This window comes from Lithobates pipiens, unplaced genomic scaffold (assembly GCF_037356315.1).
Source record: "Lithobates pipiens isolate NorthernLeopardFrog02 unplaced genomic scaffold, aLitPip1_a1.2 Scaffold_23, whole genome shotgun sequence".
NCBI lineage: Eukaryota > Metazoa > Chordata > Amphibia > Anura > Ranidae > Lithobates > Lithobates pipiens.
The window spans coordinates 108,617,126-108,631,230 of record NW_027507785.1 but is presented as its reverse complement, the minus strand read 5'-3'; the positions used below and the strand labels follow the sequence as shown (position 1 = coordinate 108,631,230).

The 14,105-nt window shown below is 43.3% G+C and overlaps 1 protein-coding gene across 1 annotated transcript in view; it reads left to right on the top strand.

Annotated features, from left to right (window-relative positions):
• Positions 1–14,105, top strand: part of ACAD9 (acyl-CoA dehydrogenase family member 9) — a 200,550-nt gene that overhangs the window by 93,021 nt on the left and 93,424 nt on the right. Inside the window, exon 5 of the mRNA XM_077452161.1 lies at positions 853–953. Within this exon, the coding sequence (XP_077308287.1) occupies positions 853–953 (101 nt within the window). The remainder of the gene's footprint in view (positions 1–852; positions 954–14,105) is intronic.

The window sequence follows — 14,105 nt, the reverse complement described above, 5'->3', positions numbered from 1 at the left end:
TGAATGACTGAGCCTTTATTTTGAGGGAAGCACATTAGGTGATTTGGAAAAGTCCAGTCCTATTGGATAGTTTCATGGAGAATAGTCGACAAGAAATGTTTCCACGACCAATAGATGTGATCGATGGGGATGGTTGTCTTAAGTCTTGTGAGTACTTTCTGCTTTATGTTTACAATGATTATTTTTAACAAAAGTGAAGTAGTAGTAAACTGACTGCATTTTTTAGCTTACTACATTAAGCACAAAAAAAGAAAAAAAAAATCCCCAGGGAACTATTTATTAAAATTCTTATCCCACCCTTGCAGTTTACAACTTTCAATGTTGCTCGCTTCTGCTCTGTGCTGCTTCCCTGAACTTCTGATCTTCACAGGAATGAGTCAAAAGTGTATAGTACAGTCTGTTTGAAGGGAGGGGGGAAGAGGAGGAAGAAGCAGAGGAGTGCATTGAAATCCAAGCCTACAGGCTATTGATGCACAACTCTAGTCCCTTCAGAACAGGAATACATGGGAAATCTTTCAATGGGGACACTAGTTCTTGCGACAACCAGGGATTTAATTCCTGTTTTGGCTATGGGACAGAAAGTGAATGAAAATCTCCACATTGAGACACAGAAGACAAAAATAAAAACTGCCACAGGTTATACCACACTTACTCTATCCAAAATGAAGTTCACCTTTAGCTCAACTTTAAATCTGCTGCTAAAAGTGCTTAAAAACAGGGTTTAATATCACATTAATTGTCCTCTAGAATGTATTTCTTCATAACATGGGCACCTGGTTTTATTATGCCACATAAACCAGACTTTAATATTGGGGAACTTTTTAGACCTTCCATTTTTGTTTTATTTTTCAGGGAATATTGATTGCTGGTAATGATGAGCAGAAAGAAAAGTACCTGCCTAAGCTGGCATCCGGGGAACATATTGCAGCTTTTTGCCTTACAGAGCCTGGAAGGTAAAGTAGATTAACTACCAATATAAAATGGAGTGAATATGGCATGATGTGTTTGTTTTCAAAAGCAGCTAGACTTAAAATAGATTACTTTGTGTTAAGTGGACTGGGGCAAACTGCAATTCTCATTTCAGCTGTTTATATGGGTTTATGGACCCTTGATGTGACTACATTTGGATCTCCAATGCAAAAGAAAAGAAGTGCATTTGGGACATAAGATGAGGCACGTGAAAAATACTGCAAAATTGGTGAAAAAATTGTATTTATTTAACATATGCACATGTCATATAGTACATCAAACATGAACAATAAGTAAAAAATGTCATCTATATACAGTGGGGCAAAAAAGTATTTAGTCGGCCACCAATTGTGGATGTTCTCCCACTTAAAGTGGTGTTGCCACCAAAAATTAAAAAATAGCTTAAAATTCCTAAAAAAATAAATAAAAAATAAAATTGAAAAAAAAAAAGATTTTTTTACTCAACCCTAAATGCCTGTTGCTAGGGGGTCCCTCGTAGTCTGCCTTCTTCAATGCCCGGGCTGGTGACATCACTTTCCCTCACGCCGCACAGTCATCTGGGACCTGTCACGTGTCCCAGATGACTGTGCTGCGTATCACAGCGACCTGTGCCGCTCGCGGAGGTCGTGCCCAAAGTAAGAACGCCGGCGCCACGAGCAGAGTGGGGAAAGGGGGGGGGGCTTTGTTCCCCCGCATCACTGGACCCTGGGGCAGGTAAGTGTCTGATTATTACAAGTCAGCAGCTGCAGTATTTGTAGCTGCTGACTTTTAATTATTTTTTTTTTTTTAGGGGGCACCCCACTTTAAAAAGATGAGGGGCCTGTAATTGTCATCATAGGTATACCTCTTCTATGAAAGACAAAATGTGGAAACAAATCCAGACAATCACATTGTCTGATTTTGAAAGAATTTTTATTTTCTTACTTCAGGGGACACAGAGCCATATTAATTACTATGTGGGTTATATATTGAACCAACAGGTGCTGGACACTGGCACGCCCCTAAGGAGTGTACTTCCCCCCCATATAACCCAGTTTTTTCGCCAGTGTCTAAGGTGTTGGGCACGAGTAAAGATGTGCTGTGCTGAGCTCCACGGGCAGTAATCCTTAATGAGAGCCAGCCATGCTGACTGGATCCGTTCTGATGTCTTTTTCATGGGATAAATGAATAGTACCCGGGCCTCGCGATCTGAAGAAACAAGGTTTTGCTTGCGAATGCTTCTCTTTGAGAGCTGGGCCCTGGGATCCAGTACTTTTTGGTACTGAGGCCATAAAGTTTTAGTGGATGGGTGCTGTTGCAGGTCCAGGATTGTGGGTTAACCTGAGAGTTCTCCGGTTCCTGAAGGTTTCCTTTAAGGTCTCAGAGCCTACCGTGAAGGGTGAAGATTGGGTTTTTATCTCTGATAAAACCCTGCTGCGAGGATAAGGTAAGGGAAATTTTCTCAGGAATTTCTCCTTCTATGTATAGTGTTTATCTACTCCCTTACTTAACCCTTTTGTTACCTGCAGCACAGGCTCTTAGGGTATCTACCTCTAATAAGGTTCATTGGAACCTCCCCCACCTGGGGATGTTTTTTCCTATTCATGCATAGCTTATGTATTCTGAATGGGAACATTTCTATGAATAAATGGGGGGTTTCTGCAAATGATGCTGCAATCACCTCAGTGAGCAGAGTCTAACATCAGTGAATTTTCCACTGGACATGTGAAAGGATCCAGCAAATTAAAGTTGTAACTTCCTTTTAAAGACAAGATGTCTTTTGCAGTCCTTTAACCCTTTAACGTCTGCTCCACCATTTTGGTGGAGCACATTTTGAGTCACGCTAACTCATTGAAAAATGTGGACTTCAAGGGGTTAAGGAACAGTTTGTGGAGATACCCGAGATTCTGCCTGATCAGCAGGCCCGGCAATGGGCTGGTGTATCAGACGCATGTCTAACAGTATGGCTTTTGCTTGGACTAGTGCATTCTCGCAGAGTCCTATGGCTGAAATAATAATCAGCCGAAGCACCATGTGAAAGCTCTTAGCCAGTTTGTGTCCCTTCCTGGGGTATGGATATTTAGAGTGGATAAGTACATCCAAAAGTTAAAGCTCTCTTTACCAGTAAAAGGAAGTTCAAACATTTCTCCTTTTATCATGCTGCCACTCCTATGCCTGGGCCATCTGCCTCTAGGCAGCCTCGACGGTCTCAATCGTCAGGTTCAAGGGAAAGTCCCAAAGGGCAGCACCAGAATCTTGGGGGCAGAAAGCCCACAAATCAGAATGCTAAAGCCTTCTCATGAAGGAGTACCCCCACTCATTTGGGTAAGGTCCTACGATTCTCAAGATCTGGCACAAACAATGTCAAGAGCAGAGAGATTTCTGCAATTTTTTCTGTATTCCCAGATTGCTCAGTTGGCTTTTGATCTGAGGGTCTGGGGTTCGGGTCCCTGTTTGGGTGCTGCCTGTGGGGTCCTTGGGCTGCTGATGGGGCAGTCTTTATGCAAGAGTTTCTGTCTCCTCTGAGAATGTTCCTAAGGATCCAGAGAAAAAAGAAGTCTCTCTTCCTGGCCTCTGGATCAGCTGTTATCCCAGTCGGTGATATCAGAGATTCCCTTAGTGTTCTGAAAGATTCTGGCATCTCCTTTAGCCAGGTTAAGGGCTCAAGGCATAGCGGGCCTAGCCTATTAGAAGATCTACTTTTAATAGATCATTCAGTCTCTGGCCTAAAACCAGAGTGTGATCTCAGCCATAAATATCTGACATTTCTAGGAAGATTCTGATGGTGATAGATACCATACAGAAGAAGGTATTCTTACCCTAGACGAGAATCAGTTCCATTGTAGGACTAATTCAACTTATCAAAACAAAGGAAAGTTCCTTCATTCGGCTGTGCAGGAGATTTTTAGGGGAAATGGTGGCCTCCTTCAAGGCCGTCCCTTACACGCAGTTTTACTCAAAGACTGCTTCAAGACACCATCCTGTCGGTCCAGAATAAAAATTCAGGCCTTGTTTGTTTCCAATACGCTTGGCTCCTGACATAGAGCCTAAATTGGTGGTGGTTATCCAGAAAAAGGGAAAATCTTTATCCTGGAAGGTGTTAACAACAGATGCCAGGCTTCTAGGCTGGGAGCAGCCCTGGAAGAAGATTTAGTCCAGGTTAGAGGAACTTGCCTATCAACTTTTTTTTTTCTTTTGGAAGTTTCAGGCAGTACCTCTGGCCCTAGAATCTTGGCGGTTAGACTACGCGACTGTCCTGACATTCAGTCTGACAAGGCCACGGCAGTGGATTACATCGATCACCAGGGGGGCACGAGAGGTCGTGCAGCCCAAAAAGAGGTGAATAATGTTCTAGCTTGGGCAGAACACAACATTCCTTGCCTATCGGCAATTCTAATTTTACAGGCTTACTACTTGAGTCCCCAACAATTATTTCTAAGAGACTGATCTCTTCACCCCGACATCTTCCTAGCGATATGTCAGAAGATGGGGTATTCCGGACATGGACCTATTCACGTCCAGATTCATTAACAAGGTTGACAACTTTGTCGAACAAGGGTCCGCTAGCAGGCTGAACAGATGCATTAGTCTTCCCATGGGATCAGTTTTCACTGATCTATGCATTTCCTCCAGTTCTGCTACTTCCGCGCCTTCTCCGCAGGATTAAGCAAGAACAAAAGGAGGTGATTCTGGTGGCCCCAGTGGGTCCCACAAGATTTACTGAGATCATAAAGATGGCATTAGGAGTCCTTCGGACTCTGCCATTATAGACAGACCTTCTTGCACAAGGTCCGGTATTTCATCCTACCTTACGGACGAAAAATATAACAGGTCTGACTGTTGAATCCCACTCTATAAAAGATCGTGGGTGATCTCCTTTGGTAGTATCTACTTTGATTAATGCCAGGAAGCCACCTTCCAGAATCACTTGCTATAGAGTCTGGAAGGCATATGTTTCTTGGTGTAGATCCAGGGTTGGCGTCCCAGGATGTTTGTCATAGGCAGGATTCCTGATGACCTGCATATGGGATCTGAAATGAAGCTGGCCTTAACTTCTTCTATCAAGAACCAGATCCCGGCCTTGTCATTATTTTTTCCTATGGCCTTTCTTCCCAATCTGGATGCATAACTTATTCAGGGGATAACATGGTTTATTCCCCCTATCAAGGCACCTCTAAATCCTTGGGATTTAAAATTGGTCTTATCGGCTTTGCTGAATCAGCCTTTTGAATCTTTATGAGAAATTTCCTTGGTTCTTTAACAGGAAAGATCATCTTTTCTGGTTGCCATTTGTTCTGCTAGAAGAGTATTGGAACTAGCGGTTCTGTCTTGTAAGAGTCATGTTTCTTCATGCATAAAGATGAGGTGGTTTTATGTCCTCATCCTGAATTCCAACCAAAAGTGGTAACCGGTTTTTCATTTAAACCAATATATTCTTCCTCCTTTCTCCCCAAAGCCTTAATCTAGGGAAGAGAAGGTGCTATGTTCTCTTGATGTAGTTAGAGCGATCAGAGTCTACTTAAAGGCGATCGTTCAGGTTCGTAAAACAGTTTTTTTTTTGTACTGCCAGAGGGTCCAAGATGTAGGCAGGCAGAGTCAAGATCCACTATTTTCCAAATGGATTTGTCAAGTGATTATTCAAGCTTCAGCTTAAAGAAGAAAATTCTTTTCTTCTCATGTTGGAGCACACTCATCCAGGGCGATTAGTGCCTCTTGGGTGGTGCATCATCAGGTCTCTATGGCTCAGATCTGTAAGACCACAACTTGGACTTCGGTTCATACGTTTATCAGATTTTATCAAATCGATATTAAAGGTCATGAGGATATTGCCTTTGGACACAGTATACTGCAGGTTGCAGTATGAGTCCGCTGGCCTCCTGTTTCAGTTGCCCCCCTTCAGCTGCTATTGATATAGGACATCCCACATAGTAATTATTATGGCTCTGTGTCCCCTGATGTAAGAAAAGAAAATAAGATTTTTAAAACAGCTTACCTGTAAAATCCTTTTCTTTGCACATGAGGGGACACAGACGTCTCTCCCTTCTTATTATACACTTGTATTGCTTGGCTACAAAACTGAGAACTCCCAGTAATGGAAGGGGTTATATGGGGGAAAGTACACACCTTAGGGGTGTGCCAGTGTCCAGCACCTGTCGGTCCGATATATAACCCACATAGTAATTATTATGGCTCTGTGTCCCATGATGTACATCAAAGAAAAGGATTTTACAGGTAAGCTGTTATAAAAAATCCTATTATTTGCAAATTATCGTGGAAAATAAGTATTTGGTCAGCTACAAACAAGCAAGATTTCTGGCTCTCACAGACCTTCTTCTTTAAGAGGCTCCTCTGTCCGCCACTCATTACCTGAATTAATGTCACCTGTTTGAACTTATCAGTATAAAAGACACCTGTCCACAACCTCAAATAGTCACTATGGTGAAGACCAAAGAGCTGTCGAAGGACACCAGAAACAAAATTGTAGACCTGCACCAGGCTGGGAAGATGGAATCTGCAATAGGCAAGCAGCTTGGTGTGAAGAAATCAACTGTGGGAGCAATAATTAGAAAATGGAAGACATACAAGACCACTTATCTCCCTCGATCTGGGGCTCCACGCAAGATCTCACCCCCTGGGGTCAAAATTATCACAATAACGGTGAGCAAAATTCTCAGAACCACACAGGGGTACCTAGTGAATGAACTGCAGAGAGCTGGGACCAACGTAACAAAGGCTACTATCAGTAACACAATACGCCGCCAGGAACTCAGATCCTGCAGTTCCAGACGTGTCTCCCTGCTTAAGCCAGTACATGTCCGGGCCCATCTGAGGTTTGCTAGAGAGCATTTGGATGATCCAGAATAGGATTAGGAGAATGTCATATGGTCAGATGAAACCAAAGTAGAACTGTTTGGTAGAAACACAACTTGTCTTATTTGAAGGAGACAGAATGCTGAGTTGCAACCAAAGAACACCATACCTACTCTGAAGCATGGGGATGGCAACATCATGCTTTGGGGCTGTTTCTCTGCAAAGGGAACAGGATGACTGATCCATGTACATGAAAGAATGAATGGGGCCATGTATTGTAGAGATGTATCGTGAGATTTTGAGTGCAGACCTCCCATCAGCAAGAGCATTGGACATGAAACGTGGCTGGGTCTTTCAGCATGACAATGATCCAAAACACACCGCCCAGGCAACGAAGGAGTGGCTTCGTAAGAAGCATTTCAAGGTCCTGGAGTGGCCTAGCCAGTCTCCAGTTCTCAACCCCATAGAAAACCATTGGAGGGAGTTGAATGTCCGTGTTGCCCAGCGACAGGCCCAAAACATCACTGCTCTAGCGGAGATCTGGATGGAGGAATGGGCCAACATACCAGCAACAGTGTGTGACAACCTTGTGAAGACTTACAGAAAATGTTTGACCTCTGTCATTGCCAACAAAGGATATATAAAAAAGTATTGAGATGAACTTTTGATATTGACAGCATACTTATTTTCCACCACAATTTGCAAATTTATTTAAAAAAACAGACAATGTGATTGTCTGGATTTGTTTACATTTTGTCTCTCATAGTTGAGGTATACCTATGATGACAATTACAGGCCTCTCTCATCTTATTAAGGGGAGAACTTGCACAATTGGTGGCTGGCTAAATACTTTTTTGCCACACTGTACACACCCATGTCACCTTAAAATTTATTTATCTATTCTACATGGATATTGTTGTAACATTTATATGGTATACGATGTAAACCAGTATTCTTCCATATGATGCGAACATTATAAAACAAAACTGCGTGGTATAAAAGGCTCGACAAATTTTGTGGATTGGCTCACTGTCCAGAATCGCGATACTGTCAACTGAGGGCTGTCTAAAATGTCTATCCCGGGAGCTGCGGTGGTAAGGACCCATGGAATAGACCGGGCAAACACACAAAAACTCTAACCATCACGCCAGCATGACGCTGGGGGAGGATCCTGGGCTATGCCGGGTGTATATAACACCCCCACTTGGATGTGATAGCCCTGTTAGTTGCAGTTCCTCCTGCACATTATTCTGGACCAGGACCTCTTGTGGCAACACAGGACACCTCTGGAGTCACTGTTATGTACCACTTAGCGATTGTTACATGGACACGCTAAACCTTATGGGGCTTTATGTGTGTTTGCCTGGTCTTTTCCGTGGGTTCTTACCACCACAGCTCCCGGGATAGACATTCCAGACGGTCCATGATTCTGGACTGTGAACCAATATATACATTTTATGCATTCACTCCTGAGGAAGTGGAATTAATCCACGAAATGCCTCAAGTCTTTTAGATGCATATATATTTCCAATATACAATGTTTTTTTTTATACCATATAACTTTGTTTTCAAATGCTCCCATCATATGGTGTAATACCTGCTCCCATCATATACTGCCTACATGTTTTGGCAATATCCATGTAGATAGATGAATTTAAGGCAACATAATTGTGTATATAGATTAAATAATTTTGACTTGTATATGTACATGTTTTGATGTGCTATAACATGTGCATATGCTAAATACATTTTTATTTTTTTTACCAATTTCCCAATATTTTTCACGTGCCACATCTAAAGCCCCAAATACAATTCTTTTCTATTGCTTGAGTTAGGGATGAAGGCACCTACTTAGGTGCTTCATTTAAAGTGCCAAACACTATAGTTTGGATCTCCAATAAACAGGTCACCTTTATAATGCCTCAATGTGATACGTGCACAGTGATAGCACTGTTTCATTCTCCTATTTTAAAGAGAACTAGTAAGGGTAGAAATATCATAGATGAGGATAGAGTGGAAAAAGGGTAGAGTTGCTGTCAGGACTGGAAATGATAATACAAACACATCCTCATATTAGGTGGTATGAGAAAAGGTTTGTTTTCTCTGCCTCCCTGTCCCCTTGACAGGCGATCATCCTTTTTCTTGTACAGGTGTTGCAGGGACAGGAAGCGATGAAAAATCTCATCAGGAACACAGACAAATTTTGAAAAACTACAGATTTTTTTTTACTACTTTTGCATGCTGTCGTAAACAAAGGCTTTAAAGCATATCCATGGTCAGAATGTAAGATCGTACAGTGCCTTGCGAAAGTATTCGGCCCCCTTGAACTTTTCAACCTTTTGCCACATTTCAGGCTTCAAACATAAAGATATAAAATTGTAATTTTTTGTGAAGAATCACCAACAAGTGGGACACAATTGTGAAGTGGAACGAAATCTATTGGATATTTTAAACTTTTTTAGCAAATAAAAAACTGAAAAGTGGTGCGTGCAAAATTATTCGGCCCCTTTACTTTCAGTGCAGCAAATTCACTCCAGAAGTTCAGCGAGGATCTCTGAATGATCCAATGTTGTCCTAAATGACTGATGGTGATAAATAGAATCCACCTGTGTGTAATCAAGTCTCTGTATAAATGCACCTGCTCTGTGATAGTCTCAGGGTTCTGTTGAAAGCGCAGAGAGCATCATGAAGACCAAGGAACACACCAGGCAGGTCCGTAATACTGTTGTGGAGAAGTTTAAAGCCGGATTTGGAAACAAAAAGATTTCCCAAGCTTTAAACATCCCAAGGAGCACTGTGCAAGCGATCATTTTGAAATGGAAGGAGTATCAGACCACTGCAAATCTACCAAGACCTGGCCGTCCCTCTAAGCTTTCAGCGCAGACAAGGAGAAGACTGATCAGAGATGCAGCCAAGAGGCCCATGATCACTCTGGATGAACTGCAGAGAACTACAGCTAAGGTGGGAGAGTCTGTCCATAGGACAACAATCAGTCGTACACTGCACAAATCTGGCCTTTATGGAAGAGTGGCGAGAAGAAAGCCATTTCTCAAAGATATCCATAAAAAGTCTCGTCTAAAGTTTGCCACAAGCCACCTGGGGGAGACACCAAACATGTGGAAGAAGGTGCTCTGGTCAGATGAAACCAGAATCAAACTTTTTGCCCACAATGCAAAACGATATGTTTGGCGTAAAAGCAACACAGCTCTTCACCCTCAACACACCATCCCCACTGTCAAACATGGTGGTGGCAGCATCATGGTTTGGGCCTGCTTTTCTTCAGCAGGGACAGGGAAGATGGTTAAAATTGAGGGGAAGATGGATGCAGCCAAATACAGGACCATTCTGGGTGAAAACCTGTTGGAGTCTGCAAAAGACCTGAAACTGGGACGGAGATTTATCTTCCAACAAGACAATGATCCCAAACATACAGCAAAATCTACAAAGGAATGGTTCAGAAATAAACGTATCCAGGTGTTAGAATGGCCAAGTCAAAGTCCAGACCTGAATCCAATCGAGAATCTGTGGAAAGAGCTGAAAACTGCTGTTCAGAAACGCTCTCCATCCAACCTCACTGAGCTCGAGCTGTTTTGCAAGGAAGAATGGGCAAGAATTTCAGTCTCTCGATGTGCAAAACTGATAGAGACATACCCCAAGCAAAAGGTGGCTCTACAAAGTATTAACGCAAGAGGGCCGAATAATTTTGCACGCCCCACTTTTCATTTTTTTATTTGTTAAAAAAGTTTCAAAAATCCAATAGATTTCGTTCCACTTCACAATTGTGTCCCACTTGTTGGTGATTCTTCACAAAAAATAAAAATGTCATATCTTTATGTTTGAAGCCTGAAATGTGGCAGAAGGTTGAAAAGTTCAAGGGGGCCAAATACTTTCGCAAGGCACTGTATATTTATTTCCACACTGCATTTCAATTATTTCAAGCCTACTCCTATTATTTTTTGAAACATTCAAAGTTTGTTAAAGCAGGTAACATGTATAGATATCACAGACATAGTGAGGTAATTCAGCTGCTGGCTGTTGTAACTTGCGGTGTTTTTCTGATATATATCAGCCTAGTGTGGCAGCGGGCTACTGTACAATCTTTGGATAGACCTGGTGGCCAGGTGGGCATAGTATTAAATCATGGTAATCAAACATTTTGACTATTTGCTGATGTAGTCGTTCGGATATACTTGAGAGTTTCTATACAGACAGAACTAAAGGTAGGGGGCTCAACTGAAACATGAGAAAGAGGGGGTGGGGCAGGGGAAAGAGTAGGGTAGTTACAGGGGGGAGTTTTGGATCAGTTAACAGCCTGATTTCAGTTCTTGGTATCTACCGTATTTATCGGTGTATAACACGCACTGGCGTATAACACGCACCCCAAGTTTAGGAGGGAATTTTAAGGAAAAAAACTTACATTAAAATGCCCATCAATGCAGCCTTGTCAGTGTCCATCTGCAGCCTTGTCCATCATTGTAGCCTTGCCCAGTGTCCATCTGCAGCATTGCCCAGTACCTTTGCAGCCTTGCCCAGTGCGTTTACAGCCTTGCCAGTCTCTTTGCAGCATTTCCCTGTGTTAAATTGGGCGCCGATGGAGAGAAGCGAGCGGAGCCAGGATACAGAAAGCCGAGCGTACTTCGGCTTTACTCGGCTCCTCTCTCAGTCCCGCCCACCACCACTGATTGCGAGAAGAGCGAGCGCCGCTGACCTACAGAAAGCCAAGTGTACTTCGGGTAGACTTGGCTCTGCTCACAGTCAGGGGTGGGACTGCGAGAGGAGCTGAGACTATCCAAACTACATTCGGCTTTCTGTATGTCAGCATCGCTCGCTCCTCCCGCAAACAGTAAAGCCGAGCGTACTTCGGCTTTACTCGGCTCCTCTCTCAGTCCCGCCCACCACCACTGATTGCGAGAAGAGCGAGCGCCGCTGACCTACAGAAAGCCAAGTGTACTTCGGGTAGACTTGGCTCTGCTCACAGTCAGGGGTGGGACTGCGAGAGGAGCTGAGACTATCCAAACTACATTCGGCTTTCTGTATGTCAGCGGCGCTCGCTCCTCCCGCAATCAGTGGAGGTGGGCGGGACTGCGAGAAGAGCAGAGTAAAGCCGAGTATACTTCAGCTTTGTGTATCTTGGTTCTGCTTGCTCGTTTCCTTACAATCAGCGGGAGATCGGCGTTTAACACACACCCATGATTTTCCCCTGATTTTAAAGGGGAAAAAGTGCGTGTTATACTCCGATAAATAGAGTGTATAAGAATCGGAAGGCAAACCAAGGTGACCAGGTTTTGTGGAATCTATCCACTTTGTCTGTGGCTTGTGCTGGTGTGTCTTCCATTTCACATAATTCAATAAAACGTGTTGTTGGCTAGTCTGATATAGAAGGTACTCGAGTGGTTCTCCGGAGAGTAGGTATCAGCTCCTTGGCTGCTTTAAGCAGGTGTTTGGTTATGGAGTTTTTATATCTCTTGAGTGTGAATTTTGAGATGTGGAGTAGACAACAGGCAGCGTTGAGTTCCATCTTGGTCTCTGTAATATGCTTGATCAGTTCTCTGACTTGAGTCCAGTAGGAAACCAAGGGAGGACAATTCCATCAGATGTGTACAAGAGTGCCTGTGTCTTTTCCACATCTCCAACATGTGGAATGGAAGATTAAGTCCTCTGTCTTTTTTCAGTGTCCTATAATCTTTGAGTGTCCCTTCATGGAAGCACTCACCTGTAAGTAGGGGTTTGTTGGGTGGCAAAGTAGGCGATTTTTGGATCCCGGGGGAAAGTCTGGGTTACCATCAAGCGGTGTTAGAGGGCTAAGTGTGGAGGTTACCTCAGGGAGTTTTGCTGCTTCTCTACAAACTTCCAGAGTTGTTTTTGTGATTGGGTGTAGTTGTATCAACTGTTTGAGTCTGAGGCCCAGATTCCACGGTGAGAGAAGTAGTTTAGAGGAGTTCAAGCCCAATTCCAAGGGTACCAAGTCCTTGAAGTCTCCATGGCAGTGCCAGTCTACTAACCTTCTTGTGCAGCCAGATGGTATTTCTTAAAGTGAGGAAGACCCATGCCCCCCAATTCGTTAGTCCTGGTCAGGAGAGCAAACTTAATCCTGGGTCTTTTGTGTGACCACAGGAATTGTAAAAGGATTGAGTGTAGTTTTTTTAAAAACCTTTGGGGAATTGGTGTCGGTAATGTGCGTAATAGGTAACGCAGCCTGGGTAGAATGACCATTTTTAGAATGGCCGCTCTCCCAAACCAGGAGAAATATCCGACATTCCATATTTTTAAGTCTTTTTCTATCACCTGGAGCAGAGTTGGGAAATTTGAGTCATAGATCAATAAGATCTTAGGGGTCAGCAATATCCCCAGGTATTTTAGAGCGGTCTTTTCCCACTTAAAGGGGCAGTTTTCCCGAGTCCTGGCCAGGTTTGTAGGGGACAGATGGATATTCATAGCCTCCGACTTGGTTAGATTTATCTTGAGGTTGGAGATAAATCCATAGTGAGCAAAAGATTTTAAAATATTGGATAGTGTAGTGTGCGGCTCGGTTACAAAGAAAAGATCATCCACATATGCTGCGGTTTTGTATGTTTTTGTTAAGGAGTGGGATACCCTTCACCGAACTGTCACCATTGATTGATTGTTCTAATCAAGGGTTCCAGGGATAGGATGAAAAGCAAGGGAGACAATGGGCAGCCCTGTCTTGTGCCGTTTTTAGGATGTCTTTTCTCTGTGAGTGTGCCATTGATCTTTATTCTAGCTGAGGGTTTCTGATAGAGTGCATCAATCCAAGCTATCATGTGGGGGTTCAATCCTATGTGTCTGCATGTTGCAAACATGAAGTCCCAAGCGACTCTATCAAAGCCTTCTCTACCTCTGTGGATAGGAGAAGGCTCTCAACGATTTGGGTCCGGTTGGTGTGTGTGTGTGTTAAGAGGAGAGCCTTGATGATGATGTCCCTTGCCTCCCTGCCTGGCATGAAGCCAACTTGTTCAGGGCCTATGATGCTGTCTAGGTGTGGTCTAAGCCTTTTTGCCTGGATTTTGGCCAACAGCTTTAGGTATGTGTTTAAAAGTCAGATAGGCCTGTAGCTGGCACAGTCTGTGATGCCTGTGTTGGGTTTTGGTATAACTGTGATGTGTGCGGCAAGGAAGTCGGGCGGTATTGGGTGGGGGCCATTGAGTTAAAGGCTTTCCTAAGTGGTTCTGTCGGTGTATCTATAAAGGTTTTGTAATAGATGGATGTATAGCCATCTGGGCCTGGGCTTTTCCCTGGTTTTAAGGTGTTGATCGCTTGTTGGATCTCTATGGCAGAGATCTAGTCTTCTAATATAGTTATGTCAGCTTCCACTAATTTCGAGAGTC